Source organism: Thrips palmi, unplaced genomic scaffold, assembly GCF_012932325.1.
Source record: "Thrips palmi isolate BJ-2018 unplaced genomic scaffold, TpBJ-2018v1 HiC_scaffold_16, whole genome shotgun sequence".
Classification (NCBI taxonomy): domain Eukaryota; kingdom Metazoa; phylum Arthropoda; class Insecta; order Thysanoptera; family Thripidae; genus Thrips; species Thrips palmi.
The window spans coordinates 919038-937434 of record NW_023144625.1 but is presented as its reverse complement, the minus strand read 5'-3'; the positions used below and the strand labels follow the sequence as shown (position 1 = coordinate 937434).

Sequence of the window (18397 nt, the reverse complement as noted above, 5' to 3'; positions counted from 1 at the left end):
GTAGAGGTGTGGTGTCACTGCACTAATAAACAACGCCAGTCAAAACAGACCCATTTCGTCGGTTATATTTCACTACCGTTGATTTTTAGGGTACTGACACTACTTTCTCCTTCTAAAAAAAAACAATTACTTTGCGTTTTGACATTTAGCGCTGTTTTAAGTAGTACAAAGGTCACCTTTGTTGATGTTTTTTCGGGGGGGCGGGGTTATGTTCATTGGTTGACTGACTTCAGCTGTACTTTTTGCGGTCCTTCCGGCCGGCTGGCAGCCGGCCGGCATTGCCGTCAGTGTGCAGGTGACTCTTGTGGGGAGCTGACGTACGTTAACGTGAAATCTGGACGGGATCATGGAGAATAAGTCTGCGGACGCTCAGGGCACTGGGGGGCCCCACGCGCAGCAGGCGGGTGGTCCGCCAGCAGTGGCTATGCAGCCTCTGCAGCAACCTCAAGGTGTACAGCCTCCTCATCAGCAAGCTGGAATGGCCGTGGCAATGTACCCGCAGCCGCAGGCGGGTGGTCCTGGGCCCATCGGTCCGCCGCAGCCAATGCAGCAACCTCAAGGTGGACAGCCTCCTCATCAGCAAGCTGCAGTGGCCGTGGCAATGTACCCGCAGCCGCAGGCGGCTTTTCCCCAACATGGCTACGGATTTGTGCAGCAGCCGTACTATCATCAACAGGTCTATAGCCCATCGCCAAATGCGCCTGCCGCGTCTTCGGCTCAAGGTCAGTGTCTTGGCGCCTACAGTGTGCGTTAGGATAGGGTCCTTTGTCTAGAGCCGCCATTTTTTATTTTCTCCCGTCCACTTGAAACTTCCTATTTTCACTCTTTATTGAAGTAAGATCCTTCGTCTTTCTCGCCCGCGCAAGTGTATTTCTCCTCTAAACCTTGACTATTGCTGCCCGCCCAAAATGCCAGCCGAGTGCTTGTTGCGAATCGCCGATTGCGTCAGTTAAACTCGCAGTATTATGACGAAGTTAAATGCCAGTCTCTATCTCTCTGTCCCTCTCACTCACTCTTCCTCACTCTCCTCTTAACGAAGTTTCTTCTTATTTCAGGTGCTGCTCATTGGCCGCCTAATGGAGAAGGACATTCCCCCATGCCAGCCGGGCCCTCATGTTCTGGGCAGTTCTGGTATCAATCGTTTGCCTCCAGGTTCATAGTGAGCATGTTCTTATTTCCTTCTTTCTTAATATTTTTCAGGACCTGCTCCCAAGCCATGGGCATTTGCTCCTGGAGATGCCACGGTCTCCAGCACCTCCAGTAATGGGAGAAGGAAGAGGCCAAGGAAGCCGGAGTTCGAAGCTGCTAGTGCAACATGCGCGTTGTGCTTTGAAGAGAAGGCACCGTTGTTTGCTTTTACACCCTGTGGACACTACCCATACTGCAACGACTGTATATTTAGAAGCTCTAGGGGATCTATAATCCGTTGTTCCAGCTGCCGGAAAATTGTCGATGACAAGGTCCCTGCCAACAAAGTCAGGCCAAAGCAACCATAGTGTGCTCTTTTGGTGACTACCTTTTATGATCATGGTGAGATGTGTTCTTATTTCAATTTTTATTATTGACATACTGGGTGAATTTTTACAATATGGTCAAAGCATTTTAAGTAATTTTTTTTAATGACGAGCACTTCTCAAGGGAATACCACCTTGACCTTGATGACAAAGCTTTTTCACTCCTTTTTACCTCTATAATGTTTGTCTTTGCATTCAATTTTTCTATCATGTCCAGATCTGTTTTGCTAAGCATTTAAAAATTTGTTTTTATGTTCTCTAGAAACTGAAGAGTGTGCATGGCATGCTCCCCCAGGGAGTATGCCACAAAGCACGCTCCATCCTGGAGTGTGCGTGCAAGCACACTCTTCCCAGGAGCATGCTTGGCAAGCACGCTCTACGGAGGAGCATGCTTCCAAGCACACTCCAGGATAAAGCGTGCTGCGTCTCTATTGCAAGGCCCATATGATCGAAGAGGCACGCCTTAATCCTGGAGTGTGCTTTGAAGCATGCTCGTCCATAGAGTGTGCTTGCCATGCATGCTCCTCTGTAGAGTGTGCTTGCCAAGCACACTCCAGGATGGAGCGTGCTTTGTGGCATACTCCCTGGGGGAGCATGCCATGCACACTCTTCAGTTTCTAGAGTTGGTCACTTCTGAAGGGAACACCACTTTCTGGTCATTGATGAATAAGCTTTTTCACTACCGTTTTCTTACGTACTCTCTGTCTTTGTGTTCAATTTTTCTATCTTGTCAAGATCTCTTGTGAAGCATCGAGAAATTTGTTGTAATGTTGGTCACTTCTCAAGGGAATACCACTTTATGGTCCTTGATGACTAAGCCTTTTCACTAGTTTTTTTTCTTATATAATCTTTGTCTTTGCGTCCAGTTTTTCTATCTTTTGTAAAGCATTCAAAATATTTTTATAATGACAATCACCTCTCAAGGGAATTCCACCTGGACCTTGATGACAAAGCTTTTTCACTCCTTTTTACCTCTATAATGTTTGTCTTTGCATTCAATTTTTCTATCATGTCCAGATCTGTTATGCTAAGCATTTAAAAATTTGTTTTTATGTTGGTCGGGAACACCACTTTCTGGTCATTGATGAATAAGCTTTTTCACTACCGTTTTCTTATGTACTCTTTTTCTTTGTGTTCAATTTTTCTATCTTGTCAAGATCTCTTGTGAAGCATCAAGAAATTTGTTGTAATGTTGGTCACTTCTCAAGGGAATACCACTTTATGGTCCTTGATGACAAAGCCTTTTCACTACTTAATCTTTGTCTTTGCGTTCACTTTTTCTATCTTTTGTATATTTTTATAATGACGATCACCTCTCAAGGGAATGCCACTTTCTGGACCTCTATCACAGACAATGTAGATGTGGTCATGTGTCAAGTGAGAGTGATGTGTATGTAAGTGTTTGTATGTGTAAGTGAAAACACTTTCAATTTTGAATTATACTTTTTGCAGTATCACCCAAACTGTAATCATCTCTTATTTCCCCACTCAAACCACAGCAAACTGACACTGAATTTATCGCTGGTTAATTGGCTTGAACCTATGAAGGTCGAACAGGTCTTTATTGATCCTACCACTAATACCATTGCCATTCCAGCCACCAAAGTGCCTAAACGCTTAGTGTTCACCACAATTATATATTTATTGTTGTCAGTTCAGAACAGTGCACTTATCAGCTGGCAGAAAATTTATTGCGAGTTAAAAACACTAATTGTTTGTGCATTTTGTATTGATATCTCTTACTTTTCATTCTAATAATATACATGGTTCTGATGTTTCTTAATATGCATAAAGCATTATGCAATTTGCTGCATTCAATAAATACACCATTTGATGTGTGGAAAAGCTGGTATTAAATTTGTAGCCCTGTTGTCACTGAGCTACTGGTAACTACTAGTCGAAAGAGTGTTGATGGAGATATCCTGAAACCTTTGGAGCACTCCGAGTCAGCTAAGAAATTATCGAAGCACATTTACTAATGGAGTTTTGAGTTGATCACCACAGGGAAACATGTGTTCTATAGACTGGGATGTGGGGAAAGGGAAGAATATGAGATGAATGACTTGGAATACACAAGAAAATCATTTTTATTTGAAACCGAAAGAGGCCTCCGTTGGAGAACAATTCACAAGCGCACTCTGGAATTGAATCATTATTAAGGAAATTTATCTCTCTCTCTCTCTCTCTCTCCCTCCCTGATGGGGCGCTCTGCAAGTGTGGCACAAAGACAGCGACGAAGCGCTGTGGCGGTCCAGCGGTCGGCAGGCGCACCACATCAAACGGGCGCGGGGGAAGTCCATGTAAGCACAGATGCGGCGCCAGGCCTCGGGCGCCACCACGCCCTGGTTGGAGGAGCGCGACGCTACTGCAAGCTGCCGGGCGATTCAGAAGGATCACTTCGTCGCTGTCTCTACCGCACTCATGGGGCTCTCCCTGAGGGTGCGACCGAGACAGCGACAAACCGATGTACTGAATCGGTAGGCTCGGAGGGTCAAGTTAATTGCCTTGGAGGGGGCGCCTCCCTCCCAGGCTTGCAGAGTGATTCCGATCAGTGCCTTCATCGGGGCGCATCGGGGCGGTGGAGGGCCTCTGTCCCAGGGGCGCCGCGCGGGCAGCATCGGCACCGGCAGCGTGCCGACACCGAGAGCGTGGACTAGAAGGGGGCCACTAGGGACGGGTGGTGCACTGGGCGAGATCACCCCCACGGCCGCACGCCACGCTCCTGTCCCAGGCGATGGTGGCGCAGTCTGCGTCAGCCAGTCCCCCTGTCGCAGTGGGGCGGTTTGACTCGATGTCGTGCAGGTCCAAGCAGTCCGTGAGTTCCGGGACGACAGGCCGGAGCTGTCCGCGCCAGCAACAGCGCGGTGGCCACCAGCGGGACAACGAAGCCGCGGGCCGCGGGCCGCGTGGCTGGGTCTGACGGCGTCCTCGGCTGGCGCTGTCGGTGTCTATACCGACGCTCCCGCCGCGACTCAACCACCAAGCCCTGCCAGCGAGACGACGCGCATCTGTCGCAGTCCAGCACGAAGGGGCCGCCGTTGGGGTCCGGGTCGCCAGGATCGGGGCCTCGGTGAGGGCGGCGCGCAGCTTGTCGAACGCCGCCTGCGCCCCGGCCGTCCAGGCGAAGGGCTCATCCTGCACGAGTATCGCGTAGAGTGGCGCGGCGATGCCGGCGAAGTTGAGCACAAACCGGGCGTAGAACTGCGCGAGGCAGACAAAGCTTCGCAGCTGCGTCTTGTGCCGTGGCGTGGGCCAAGCGCGGTCTTTGTTGGCCTTGTTCCGAGCCGAGGACTCTCCCTTGGCGTCGATGACGTGGCCGAGGTACTCCAGGCTGCGGCTGAACAGGCTGCACTTCTTTGGGTTCAGCAGGAAGTTGGCCGCGCGCACGCGAACGAGTACCTCCACCAGGACAGCGCCTCGCTGAAGGTGGCCCCCGGGATGACGATGTCTTCCAGGTAGACCCGGGTCAGCCGGTCCATCAGTCGCTGGAACGTGGCGGGGACGTTACAGATGGACTGAAACAAATACAAACCGTGGCCGGGGACACAAAAGGCGGTCTTGGGGCATGGCCGCGCCGCCAGGGACGAGAACCACTAGGCTGGGCGCCCTGGAAGAACTCCAGCGTGTCACCTATCCGCGGCATCGGGTAGGCGTCCTTCTGCGTCACCGTTGAGCCGGCGGAAGTCGATGGCGAACCAGGGCTTGCCGTCCTTCTTGACCAGGATGACGACCACCGAGGCCCAGGGTGAGTCCGCCTGCTCAATGACGTCCTGCTCCACCATCTCCCGGATGCAGTTGTCCGCCGTCTGCTGCTAGTGGAAGCGGAGCGCCTCGGTGCCTGCTTGATGGGCGCCAAGTCCCCGTGCGGGTGTCGATGTCATGCTCAACGAGTGTGCAGTGCCCGATCTCACCGCCGCACGAGAACACGTCCTGGAACTCGAGGAGCAACTGCCGGACTTGGGTCACCTCGAGCTCGGAGAGGGCGGCGCTGCATGAGTCCAGGAGGGCCAACAAGGGTGCGGGGAGCTCCGCGGCCGGGGTAGCGCCGGCGTCCTCTGCAGGACGTGGGCCAAGAGTAGCGCGAACGCGCGCAGGTCCCCGAGGTGGGTGCCGCGGCGCAGCATCAGAGGCCGGGTGGAGTCGTTGCGCACGGTCACCGCCAAGCACCGCCAAGGCCCGGCCGTCGCCGTCGGCAAGCATCGTGCTGGTCACCGTGAGGCCTGCGGGCAGATCGGCCAAACCAGGAGCAGGTGCGGGTCCGGGGGGGGGGGGGGGGGGGGGGGGGGCGCTGAAAGGTAGGCAAAAAGTCGCACATTACCCCTGTAGGTAGGCAACTTTCGCGACATCCCCCCCTGAACCCGTCCCTGGATCCGCCCTTGACCAGGAGCCACGCTCCCGCGATGACCCCACGGATTAAAACAACGTGGCCTTCCTCGACCCGTCCACTCCCCCCCCCCCCCCCCCCCCGGGCTGAGCGCGTCGAACCTGAGCCTGCTGGTGTCGTCGCCGGGCGTGTCGCGGAACGCCGTCAACCTGGGCGCCGGTCTCGGCGTCCAGCGCGGCGGTGTCGTGGAGGCCGCGTCTTGGCCGCGCCAGGCCGCCAGGCTGCTGCATCTCCCGCAGCAGGTCGCGGAGCTCGGCCACCAGTGACCGGTTCTCGTTGGCGGGTGGATGGGCGGCGGGCACGCGCACGTAGGCGTCCTGGTGGGCAGCGGCTGCAGAGGCGGCCTGACCTGACGGACCCTCGACCCTCGGTCTCTTGACGGCAGGCTGCTGCGCTTGGTCGACGGCCTACAGCCGGAGGTCCGCGGCGATGGTCTCGGCGGCGGATGTCCCCGTCCCGGCGCATCTCGGGGTTGGCGAGGACGGCGATGAAGGCCCGGCGTGCTGCTGACTGCAGCGGGTCCTCCCGCCCCAGGTGGGGTACGCGGTACGCCTCGCGCACCAACTACAGTACGGCGCCGGTGGCAGCAGCGCCGCCGCGGGACCGTGGAGGGCACGGAGAAGGCGTCGCCCCTTATCGACGTCGGCCCAGCCAAACTCCCGCACCGCGTCTGGGAACTGCGGGTCGTAGATGGCCCACGGCATGGTGCCGTCAAACCTCAGGCCGTGGCGCCGGAGTTCGGGACTGCAAGACGAGCTGGAGCAGGACGTCCGTCGTGTGCTCCTGCCGTCGACGACTCGCTCCAGCGAGCGGCCGGACGCGCCGGACTTTGTCGTGGCGCTCACCTTGTCGATCTCGAAGTTGCCGGAGAGGCACTCGTTGACGTACACCCTGCAGGCCATGGTGGAGGTGCTAGTATTGATGAGGACGCCCGCCCGCGTAGTAACTTGGCCGCCAGTGCTGTGGTTGCTCCTCCACGCACCCGTCTGCATGCACGCAGCGAGATGCAGCGGCGGCCGCGACGCGAAAGAGCACACTGCAGCAGGTCGCGGCTAGGGTTCGAATACAGGCCGCTTGGGTTGACTTCAGCCGAGCAGGCTGCAACTGTCAGTGACGTCTGTGCGGGACGGCGGCCGACGCAGCGCCCCTAAACAAGTGGTGAAGCCCCTGTCCGTGGTGCCGTGGCAGCCGACAACTGGCGAGGTCCCTGCCGCTGGGGGCCTACCTGAACTCTAGCCAGGCCGGAGTCCGAGATGAGCAGGAGCTGGACGACGCGCTGTCAGGGCAGTTGGCGTCGAGCCCCCCAGAGCACGCACCGAGTGCGTGGACGAGGCGGACACCGAGACGGTTAGGCGTTGCATCAGATCGCCGCCAGTGTCCGACGGCAGTGGCAGTGGCGGCCTTCCTCTTTTAAGTCTGCCAGGGTTGGCCAGGGTGGCCGGGCCGCGTCTAGTGAGCATTGTTGAGATAGAGCAGGGCAACAGCAACAGGCGCTGCAAAATAACAGCATCCAACACGATGTCTTCTTCGCGATTCCCTATTGCAATTACGACTAATGACGGTGGTCCTTTCGGAGTGCCCTACAACGACATGGGTAGAGCACGTCGATCGCAGTTGCACAGCCTGCTGGAATTTGTGTCGGTAAGGAGACCCTCTAGATACAGTACTTTGCGTTGCTTCACTGAGCGTCTCAAATGCAGTTTCCTTCTTTTTCATGTCAGAGTGATTTGAGCCGCATGCGCAGTGACCTAACGAGGCTGCCGGATCGTATTAACGCCATGGAGAAAATACAGGCAGTTCTAGAAGATGAACTGGCCCTAGAAAATGCGCTAGCTGTTCCTGACGTTGAAATCACACCACCTTCGCAAAACGTAGGTAGTAAACCGGTCATTCTTACACCGTTAGCGTTCAGGCTCATTGCTGGTGCTCGTACAGGGGGGAAGTCAGCGCCAGCGGCATACGCGGACGCGTGGTCGCAACGGACAGCGCTCTAGACGGGCACAGGGACAGCAAAGGGCTCCACCACCGTCAAGATCAGCGCAACAGACAAGAGCACAGACACAGCACCTTCGACGGCAGCAGTTGCACTCAAGACCCCCCGCTGCCACCAAAATGATCCAAGTGCCCAATTTACTGTAGCATCAGTGGAAAAGAAAAGAAACGGTTTAGGCTCGACTCCAAAAAAATTCAGGTAATTAGATTGAAGGCTTTAAAGTTTTGGAATGAGAGCTGTGCACGAATCCCAGCAACACGCTCGCAAAATGAACCCAATCATTTAGGAACAAGGCGCCTGCGCAGCAGGCGGGGTAGGCAAACCTTTCGACAAGTCAGTTAAGTTGTTGCCTACCTAGGAATGCGCGGGCGCACTCCCACCACACTGACTGCATCCCTTCGATTTACTTTAATTCCAGATACAGTTTCAACACTGAATCACCCAGCACAGCTTCCTGCAGAAGAAATTCACCATCTAGATCCTCCTCAAGCCCATATTCCCCAACCACAGCGCGCACCACAGCCCGACGGGCTAACTGGCGCAAAGCGTTGCGCGGTACAGATGCGCGTCGTCTCGCTGGCAGGGCTTGGTGGTTGAGTCGCGGCGGGAGCGTCGGTATAGACACCGACAGCGCCAGCCGAGGACGCCGTCAGACCCAGCCACGCGGCCCGCGGCCCGCGGCCGCCGGCTTCGTTGTCCCGCTGGTGGCCACCGCGCTGTTGCTGGCGCGGACAGCTCCGGCCTGTCGTCCCGGAACTCACGGACTGCTTGGACCTGCACGACATCGAGTCAAACCGCCCCACTGCGACAGGGGGACTGGCTGACGCAGACTGCGCCACCATCGCCTGGGACAGGAGCGTGGCGTGCGGCCGTGGGGGTGATCTCGCCCAGTGCACCACCCGTCCCTAGTGGCCCCCTTCTAGTCCACGCTCTCGGTGTCGGCACGCTGCCGGTGCCGATGCTGCCCGCGCGGCGCCCCTGGGACAGAGGCCCTCCACCGCCCCGATGCGCCCCGATGAAGGCACTGATCGGAATCACTCTGCAAGCCTGGGAGGGAGGCGCCCCCTCCAAGGCAATTAACTTGACCCTCCGAGCCTACCGATTCAGTACATCGGTTTGTCGCTGTCTCGGTCGCACCCTCAGGGAGAGCCCCATGAGTGCGGTAGAGACAGCGACGAAGTGATCCTTCTGAACACAAAGAAAAAGAGTACATAAGAAAACGGTAGTGAAAAAGCTTTTTCATCAATGACCAGAAAGTGGTGTTCCCTTCAGGTGACCAACATAAAAGCAAATTTTTAAATGCTTAGCATAACAGATCTGGACATGATAGAAAAATTGAATGCAAAGACAAACATTATAGAGGTAAAAAGGAGTGAAAAAGCTTTGTCATCAAGGTCCAGGTGGAATTCCCTTGAGAGGTGATTGTCATTATAAAAATATTTTGAATGCTTTACAAAAGATAGAAAAACTGGACGCAAAGACAAAGATTATATAAGAAAAAAAACTAGTGAAAAGGCTTAGTCATCAAGGACCATAAAGTGGTATTCCCTTGAGAAGTGACCAACATTACAACAAATTTCTCGATGCTTCACAAGAGATCTTGACAAGATAGAAAAATTGAACACAAAGACAGAGAGTACATAAGAAAACGGTAGTGAAAAAGCTTATTCATCAATGACCAGAAAGTGGTGTTCCCCACCAACATAAAAACAAATTTTTAAATGCTTAGCAAAACAGATCTGGACATGATAGAAAAATTGAATGCAAAGACAAACATTATAGAGGTAAAAAGTAGTGGAAAAGCTTAGTCATCGAGGTCCAGGTGGTATTCCCTTGAGAAGCCCCTCAGGTATCCCGTCGGGGTCTGGTCACAAGCGAAACATTCTTCCCTCCAACCGAACTTTTTCGCATCCTCTTTTTCTTTAGCAATACATTTGTAGCACGTCGGGTAGTGGCCACATGGCTGGACGATAAACATGCCACGGTAAAGTGAGCAGTTGACACAAGCATTACCGCGGTCCTCTGGCACTTCTCGGTCGCTCAACACAGCCTCAGGCAATTCTGGGCCAAAGTCGCACTCTTCATTTGGCTCCTCAGGTCTGGGGGCTGGTGGCTCCTCGACTCGCCCCCTCTTATTCTTAGATCCTAGCGGTCTCCCAGCCTTCCTCCGAGGTGGTACAGCGACACCTATAAAAACAGATCCAAAGTGTTTTAAACGTAGTTAAAAAAAGTGATAACTAGCAAATGATGCTAGAAGCAGAAGCAGAGGAGTAGACAGAGAAAGAAGTAACATACCTGAACAGCTGGCTGGCGAGTAGTTGGAGCTGCTGCCAACGTGCCACATGTTGGTGGGTGGCCAGTGAGAAACACCTGAAAGATGACGATATTTTGTTAAACAAGGCTTCATCTGGTCAATTCCGCATTCAGTGGTTAGATGGTGAGTATACAAGTTGACGTGACAGAGCAGAACAATCAATAGTGACCAAGAGCAGAACGGACTTAGGCAGATTAATCACCAAAGGGTCAATCAATAAAATTAATCTGAAGATACTCAAACTTGAGGGTGTATGAGAAACTAAAACTTACCAGAGCAAGAAGGCCCGGCCGGCATGGGGGAATGTCCTTGTCCATTAGGCGGCCAATGAGCAGCACCTGAAATAAGAAGAAACTTCGTTAAGAGGAGAGTGAGAAAGAGTGAGTGAGAGGGACAGAGAGATAGAGACTGGCATTTAACTTCGTCATAATACTGCGAGTTTAACTGACGGGGCAAACCAGGGCCATTCAGCAGCGCCCAAAATGGACCATCGACGATTTGGCCCATTTTTGGCTCAAATGTTACCTACCCATAGGTAAACATCGGGGTAAAATTTCAGCCACCTAGATGTCGTTTCATAGGAGTTATGGGCAATCTTAGTTTTTGACTTTTTTTCTTTAGTGGTTTTTGACCAAATTGCTACATTTTCCAAAAATCCCTCTCAAGTCCACAGTTTTGCCCCTAGTTGGCTGAAAACTCGTTCCCCACCGTAAAATTGCATGAGGAATTCGATTTCAGGGCCGAAATGGACCCCTGGGCAGTCTATCATAGAGAAAAACGCCAGTTTTGACGAAAAATCACTTTATTTAAGGTTTTACGTCGGTGCGTTTTAAACCTACACCCGAATCCAAACTTGGTCAACTCTATGCGGGAAATCGTACCTCACACTACCACCTAAAATAGCACGGCTCGACATTTGGGTGGTATGGGTATGGTTTGGGCGCTGCAGCCTAGGGAACTTTTCAATTATGACCAAACCAACAAACCAACAAAAACTAGCAAATTTCTCCTTACGGCGAGGTCAACCCTCCTGCATTGGCGGTTTCGGGTTCAACTGAGGCCCCGCGGTAAGATATAAGTTAGAAAGGTCCTTCTTACCCCTCACTACCATCACTGACCCTCTGAGAAGCGCACTGAGGTCACTTTTGGGTCCATGGCTGCAGCCAAAATGACAGAATTGACGAAACGCCTGAAGGGTAGGCAACTTATCCTACGCGCCTGAAGGGTAGGCAAATTATCCTACGCATGAGGAGGGCTGTTCTGGTCTAATAAAACATGTAGTGGAACATCTGCTTCTTATATTTTGAAGAGGATAATGATCACAATTTTGACAAATTTGGCAGTTAGATAAAATACTAAGCTAGGAGCAAAACTTGGCCCATTATACATTGAGCTAATATCGTAAGTTGCTGATCATTACACTAAACTAAGAACACAACTTTGCTTAACACATGGGAAAAAGTCCAGACGACCATCCGGGAACACCGCTCCCGGACAAATCCGATTTTCCGATTTCGCCTCACAGAATAGTCACGATCATGAGACATATTTTTTTGGAACCACCTCAACGGAAGACGCAAGTTATTTTTTGAACGGACCTCGTACGATGAATTTGGTACGGAAACATGATTCCTGGACGGTCGTAAGAGACATGTCCTTTCCGGGAACACCGTTCCCGTACGTAAAAGCAGCCCCGCAAGCTCAATGAGGGTATTTTCGGAATCAGCGGATCGAGTCCAGGCCATTCGCACACTTTTCGACTTGGTTTGAGCTGTTACAACCAACTCGATTTTGGCACGGCCCGATTCTGCTGCACGTCAAGAAGGCCGTGTGGAAATCGGGTTGGTTGTAACAGCTCAAAACAGGTCGAAAAGTAAGCGAATGGCCTGGGGTCCCTCCGCTGATTCCGTAAATACCCTCATTTAGCTTGCTGAGCCGCTTTTGCGTACGGAAACGGTGTTCCCGGACTGGACATGTCTCTAAGGACCGGCCGGGTACACGGTTCCCGGACTCAAAAACGGCCATACGAGCTTCAAACTTAGACTTTTTGCGTTTTCTTCCTTTTTTTCGTAAAATTAAATGATTTTGGCACTCACTTCGATCGGGACCGTGTTCCCATATATACTGCGTTCCTGCATCCAATGTGTCGTTGGCGTCCACACGGGAACCCCGTTCCCGTCACTGGGCATAGCCCTTGCAACCGTCCGGGCACGGGGTTCCCGGGATCTTTTTTTCGGCTGGTTGGTTTTTGTTATTGCATGATTCGTGCTTATATCTAGTCGCGAGGTCTGGGAGATGCAGGGTTTGGTCAAAGTAGACTCCGGTGCTGAGCGGAAGTTTGCCCAAAACGGGTCCGGTCGTGAATGTGTTAAGCAAAGTTGTGTTCTTAGTTTAGTGTAATGATCAGCAATTTACGACATTAGCTCAATGTATAATGAGCCAAGTTTTGTTCCTAGCTTAGTATTTTATCTAACTGCCAAATTTGTCAAAATTGTGATCATTATCCTCTTCAAAATATAAGAAGCAGATGTTCCACTACATGTTTTATTAGACCAGAACAGCCCTCCTCATGCGTAGGATAATTTGCCTACCCTTCAGGCGCGTAGGATAAGTTGCCTACCCTTCAGGCGTTTCGTCAATTCTGTCATTTTGGCTGCAGCCATGGACCCAAAAGTGACCTCAGTGCGCTTCTCAGAGGGTCAGTGATGGTAGTGAGGGGTAAGAAGGACCTTTCTAACTTATATCTTACCGCGGGGCCTCAGTTGAACCCGAAACAGCCAATGCAGGAGGGTTGACCTCGCCGTAAGGAGAAATTTGCTAGTTTTTGTTGGTTTGTTGGTTTGGTCATAATTGAAAAGTTCCCTAGGCTGCAGCGCCCAAACCATACCCATACCACCCAAATGTCAAGCCGTGCTATTTTAGGTGGTAGTGTGAGGTACGATTTCCCGCATAGAGTTGACCAAGTTTGGATTCGGGTGTAGGTTTAATACGCACCGACGTAAAACCTTAAATAAAGTGATTTTTCGTCAAAACTGGCGTTTTTCTCTATGATAGACTGCCCAGGGGTCCGTTTCGGCCCTGAAATCGAATTCCTCATGCAATTTTACGATGGGAAACGAGTTTTCAGCCAGCTAGGGGCAAAACTGTGGATTTGAGAGGGATTTTTGGAAAATGTAGCAATTTGGTCAAAAACCACTAAAGAAAAAAAGTCAAAAACTAAGATTGCCCATAACTCCTATGAAACGACACCTAGGTGGCTGAAATTTTACCCCGATGTTTACCTATGGGTAGGTAACATTTGAGCCAAAAAATGGGCCAAATCGTCGATGGTCCATTTTGGGCGCTGCTGAATGGCCCTGGTTTGCCCCTGACGCAATCGGCGATTCGCAACAAGCACTCGGCTGGCATTTTGGGCGGGCAGCAATAGTCAAGGTTTAGAGGAGAAATACACTTGCGCGGGCGAGAAAGACGAAGGATCTTACTTCAATAAAGAGTGAAAATAGGAAGTTTCAAGTGGACGGGAGAAAATAAAAAATGGCGGCTCTAGACAAAGGACCCTATCCTAACGCACACTGTAGGCGCCAAGACACTGACCTTGAGCCGAAGACGCGGCAGGCGCATTTGGCGATGGGCTATAGACCTGTTGATGATAGTACGGCTGCTGCACAAATCCGTAGCCATGTTGGGGAAAAGCCGCCTGCGGCTGCGGGTACATTGCCACGGCCACTGCAGCTTGCTGATGAGGAGGCTGTCCACCTTGAGGTTGCTGCATTGGCTGCGGCGGACCGATGGGCCCAGGACCACCCGCCTGCGGCTGCGGGTACATTGCCACGGCCATTCCAGCTTGCTGATGAGGAGGCTGTACACCTTGAGGTTGCTGCAGAGGCTGCATAGCCACTGCTGGCGGACCACCCGCCTGCTGCGCGTGGGGCCCCCCAGTGCCCTGAGCGTCCGCAGACTTATTCTCCATGATCCCGTCCAGATTTCACGTTAACGTACGTCAGCTCCCCACAAGAGTCACCTGCACACTGACGGCAATGCCGGCCGGCTGCCAGCCGGCCGGAAGGACCGCAAAAAGTACAGCTGAAGTCAGTCAACCAATGAACATAACCCCGCCCCCCCCGAAAAAACATCAACAAAGGTGACCTTTGTACTACTTAAAACAGCGCTAAATGTCAAAACGCAAAGTAATTGTTTTTTTTTTAGAAGGAGAAAGTAGTGTCAGTACCCTAAAAATCAACGGTAGTGAAATATAACCGACGAAATGGGTCTGTTTTGACTGGCGTTGTTTATTAGTGCAGTGACACCACACCTCTACGCCTCCGAAATCCCATTACAAATTCTTGCACATACGGAAAAGAAGAGCGGTCTTGTTGAGCGAAAGCTTATCTCGAGGCTTTTCTAGCATTGTTACATGCATGGCTGTTTCCGTGTGAGGACCCTTCCGGACGTGACTGGAACGTAATACGAGACTTGAACGTACAGAGGTTGGTGCACATACCACTTCCGGACGATTCGCACATCCGTTTGGGGTTGGCGGTGCGCGGCGCCCTCTTTGATTGCCGATTGTCGCGTTGCTTAGAGAAGCTTACTTTTTTCTGTAAATAACTTCGGAGCCATCCCAAATTTGTCTCCAGTTAGGTCCAATGGACACCTCACACACTCCCCAAAATGCGCCAGTTGGATGAATTATCGGCTTATCTGCGTGTGAGTTCGAATTACCCTTACTCCTTTTTTGGTATGTGTCTATCCTTAATCATTTAATGATTGTCAGTCTCAAATGCGTCGTATCGAGCGAGATCTGGTCCGAACCCATAGAACTGGCTGAAAGGTTTACAATGCTGCGACGAACGGCCGAGGTGGTAGATTCTGAGCTGAGAAGACTCCAAGGTACAGTGGCACTGGTGACATGACTTGACTTTAAGGCCCGTCTTGTAGGATTCATTGAAGCAAAGGAAAACCCTGGATGGCGTATTATGAAGCACTAATTCTCTCAATGCTCAAACGTCAAACACTTTAACATTTGCAGCAAATAAATCAGTGAAACAATTTTTCTGGTAATAATCCGACAACTTCCGATTTCATAATAGGAGTGCAAACAAACTATTAGTCATTGACAGATTCCAGAGCACCATAAATGCTGAACGAGTCATGTCTTTTTGTCCCCCTGAGAATTTGTTCTTTTATCAACCTGAAGGCATATAAAATACCATTTACACCTCCACTAAATCATAGGCTCTTCTGTTTCAGAAATGTCAAAAAACCCCACTCATCAGAGGCAGGGCAAATGCCAGCCAAGCAACACTCCCATTTCCATTCTCACCACCAGAATCCAGAGGGACTTTGCCAGACAACCCGAGGAACCAAGGTGGTAGACCTAATCAGCGCAGGTGGAGGCCATGAAGAAGCAAGAGAAAGAAATATTCCTGGCACTTGTCCATAAATTTGAAGTAAACAAAATCGTGCAAACAATTAGTTTTTTTAACTTGCAATAAATTTTCTGCCAGCTCTGATAAGTGCTTCTCTGGAAGTGTACTGTTCTGTACTGACAACAATAAATATATAATTGTGGTAAAAAATGAGCATTTGGGCGATTTGCCTTTTAAAAAAAGGGGAAATTTGATAGCACCTTCACCCAGGTAATAAACATCAACAAAAGAACAACTCCAAGCCAGCATGAAACCCATTTTTGAGTTAGTGACATGTGTGAATTTACATAGCTTTTGTACTAAAGACTGACTACTCAGTTTAATTCTTAAAAGAATGATAGTCTCTTTGTGTCTGCAATGCATAAGATGAAATGAAATGAGGAACCTTAAATATCAGAGTTATTCACAAACCTGCTGTATTTCGAAACCCAAAATGAATTATCACAACAACAAAATGGAGGGTTCAAAAAATTTTTAGCCAAAAAAAATAAAAATAAACAGAAAACCCTCGATGAAAGAAGGCACTTCAAATACATAGATTGTGTCAACTACAAAAATACAGGCAAAAATACTTCTTGTTGTTCATAACAAAACACCCCCAACACATTTTGGGAAAAAAACATAGGAAAGTTCTGCTGCAAGACCATGAGAGAAAGGAGACCATTACCCACAAACTCACTTAAAAATCCACAGGACTAGTTTTTGAAATTTTCTACCAAAATTTAGTTTTTATGGGGCAATGGTCCTCCTCACAACAATAGTTAGATGTTCCAGCCTAACCGAAAACAAGATCATAAGGTGCCTGGAGGGTACGTGAAGCACTTCGCAGGAACTGCAAAATACTTATTCTGTTTTGGTTGAGGCTGTCTGTAAGGTTTCTGATCCTTTCATCATTGTAGATAGTCGATACTCGCACTGCTCTACCAGCATCTCGACCATCTGAAAGAGCATGGACATCCACCATGAACTGATCCTCTTGAAGGAGAAAGGACCCTGGAAAGAAAAACAAGTTTGAACAGATTGTATCATTAATATGATCAAGGCACAAAAGTTATTACCAATGCATGCAACTTACTCCATTAAACGGTGCTGTAAAATATTATCTTTTTCCCTCATCATAAGCAAATTGTTTGCGAGCAGACTGGACCCTCACAGGTACACTGTGAAGAAAATCTGAGAATTTCGGAAGATCATAAGTACAGTTAAGTAACCAGGCCCACAGAATGCTGAATCTGTGAAGGAAAAGTAGTGACACATAAGACCCTGACATTGACAAAAGTGAAGTATGGGGAGCTGTAATACCATTGAGAGAAGACTCACCTTATTTGATCCTTGTCACAAAAGATGATAAAAGAACACTTTTGGCTGTGGATGTAGTGTCAACCAAAGGGGCAAATTAGAGACTAAACGGTGGTATTCATCTGTCCTTGTTAATTTGAATGTTCAAGGTGTGTCCCACTCCAGAGGTAACAAGATCTGTGAAGCAAAGGCATGATAATAGTAAGCAATATTAATAATTGAAAGAACAAACTGATCTTCTGAATGCACAGAATGGTTGGATTGACAACAATTGCTACATGAAATTCACATGACTTAAAGTTCAAAAACCCGCATGACCTTACAAACAAGACGATGGAATTTCATTTGTATTTGGGCACAAATAATTAACCTTTTCATACTCGTAGGTAACATAAGGTAACAAAAATGGATTTTCCAATCAAGCTATGAATATCTATTTTGCTCTACAGCTGTAGATAATGGTGGGTGGTCATGATTTAGAAAAAGAAGATGAAATAAATAGATAAACTTAAAATCCAGGTTCCCTCAAAACTTATTTGCATCAGCTTCCAATCAGAATTAATCTGGAAAACAAGAGACACAGCAAAGGGCCTCCTGGTCCATGCACTGAGGGTCATTCTTTGTCAGATCATCACAGCCCCAAACTTAAGTCTCAGGTTGGCCTAGAAACATTTAAAAGTCATTAAGGGTGCTCCTTTGACCCTTCCTACAGGAGGATTTGACTAGGAAATTTTTTTTCTATTCTTAATGAGCTTCCACAGTTTTAAGGTTTCCGCTAAATGCCGAAATTGTTCCAACATTTCTCCAGAGGGAACCATTCCTCGTATCAACTCCCCGTAATGGTTTTTTTTTGGGGGGGTTGACAAGTAATGCAGAAAAAGTAAAAATAATACAGGAAGATGGTCATAAGAATAACCAAAAAACGTTAGGGAGAACTACTAAACATAAGTTAAAAATTGAATTTGCCAAAATACGTTATACTGGTATGGTGATGATATTTGGTGAAAAAGTACCTCTTTAGTGGTCGACCAATCCTGAAAAGAACTCATGTCCAGATCGCACCTCCTTACCCTGATCAGGGCCTGAAATATGCTTCTGACGGATCGTAAACCTTTAAGAATGGCATCCTAGCAGCCTTATCATTCCGAAAGCCACTAATGTGCAATGTGAATCACTTCCAATTCAAAATGATATTTTGGTATCAGGGTAACAGTTTTGGGTGTGAGGCTTGGCAATCGTCAAGTACAAGTGTGTGCATGGCACACTCCAAACTACTACATTCCAGCCAAGCTCGCTGAACGGTTGATTCTGGGGAAATTTTGGGAGAAACTCGGAATTTAGGGGAAGCCATAAAACTATGGAAGCTAATAAAAACTAGACAAAGATTTTCCCAGTCAAATCCTCTTGCGGGAAGGGTCAAAGGAACGGACGCCTTCGACTTTTCAACGATTCCTGAAGCTTAGG

General features: G+C 49.7%; 2 protein-coding genes across 2 annotated transcripts; one reads left to right on the top strand and one right to left on the bottom strand.

Annotated features, from left to right (window-relative positions):
• The first annotated feature begins 346 nt into the window (after nucleotides 1-346).
• LOC117642338 (tyrosine-protein phosphatase non-receptor type 23-like) lies at nucleotides 347-1422 on the top strand. Its single transcript, XM_034380420.1, has 3 exons — nucleotides 347-722; nucleotides 1056-1159; nucleotides 1201-1422. The coding sequence occupies exons 1-3, from the start codon at nucleotides 347-349 to the stop codon at nucleotides 1420-1422; spliced, it is 702 nt and encodes a 233-aa protein (XP_034236311.1).
• An 8273-nt stretch (nucleotides 1423-9695) lies between these two features.
• LOC117642337 (synapsin-1-like) lies at nucleotides 9696-14175 on the bottom strand. Its single transcript, XM_034380419.1, has 4 exons — nucleotides 13800-14175; nucleotides 10478-10543; nucleotides 10187-10261; nucleotides 9696-10078 (listed from the first exon to the last, which is right to left on the bottom strand). Exons 1-4 carry the CDS (start codon nucleotides 14173-14175, stop codon nucleotides 9696-9698), a joined length of 900 nt encoding a protein of 299 aa, XP_034236310.1.
• Nucleotides 14176-18397: the final 4222 nt, after the last annotated feature.

What these genes read in the sequence shown, in the direction of transcription:
- LOC117642338 (XM_034380420.1), top strand. Translation starts at nt 347, where the DNA reads ATGGAGAATAAGTCTGCGGACGCTCAGGGCACTGGGGGGCCCCACGCG. An exon ending in TGCCGCGTCTTCGGCTCAAG is followed by an intron (nt 723 to 1,055) that starts GTCAGTGTCTTG and finishes TTCTTATTTCAG; the next exon opens with GTGCTGCTCATTGGCCGCCT. An exon ending in CGTTTGCCTCCAGGTTCATA is followed by an intron (nt 1,160 to 1,200) that starts GTGAGCATGTTC and finishes AATATTTTTCAG; the next exon opens with GACCTGCTCCCAAGCCATGG.
- LOC117642337 (XM_034380419.1), bottom strand. Translation starts at nt 14,175, where the DNA reads ATGGAGAATAAGTCTGCGGACGCTCAGGGCACTGGGGGGCCCCACGCG. An exon ending in TGCCGCGTCTTCGGCTCAAG is followed by an intron (nt 10,544 to 13,799) that starts GTCAGTGTCTTG and finishes TTCTTATTTCAG; the next exon opens with GTGCTGCTCATTGGCCGCCT. An exon ending in CTCGCCAGCCAGCTGTTCAG is followed by an intron (nt 10,079 to 10,186) that starts GTATGTTACTTC and finishes CTGTTTTTATAG; the next exon opens with GTGTCGCTGTACCACCTCGG.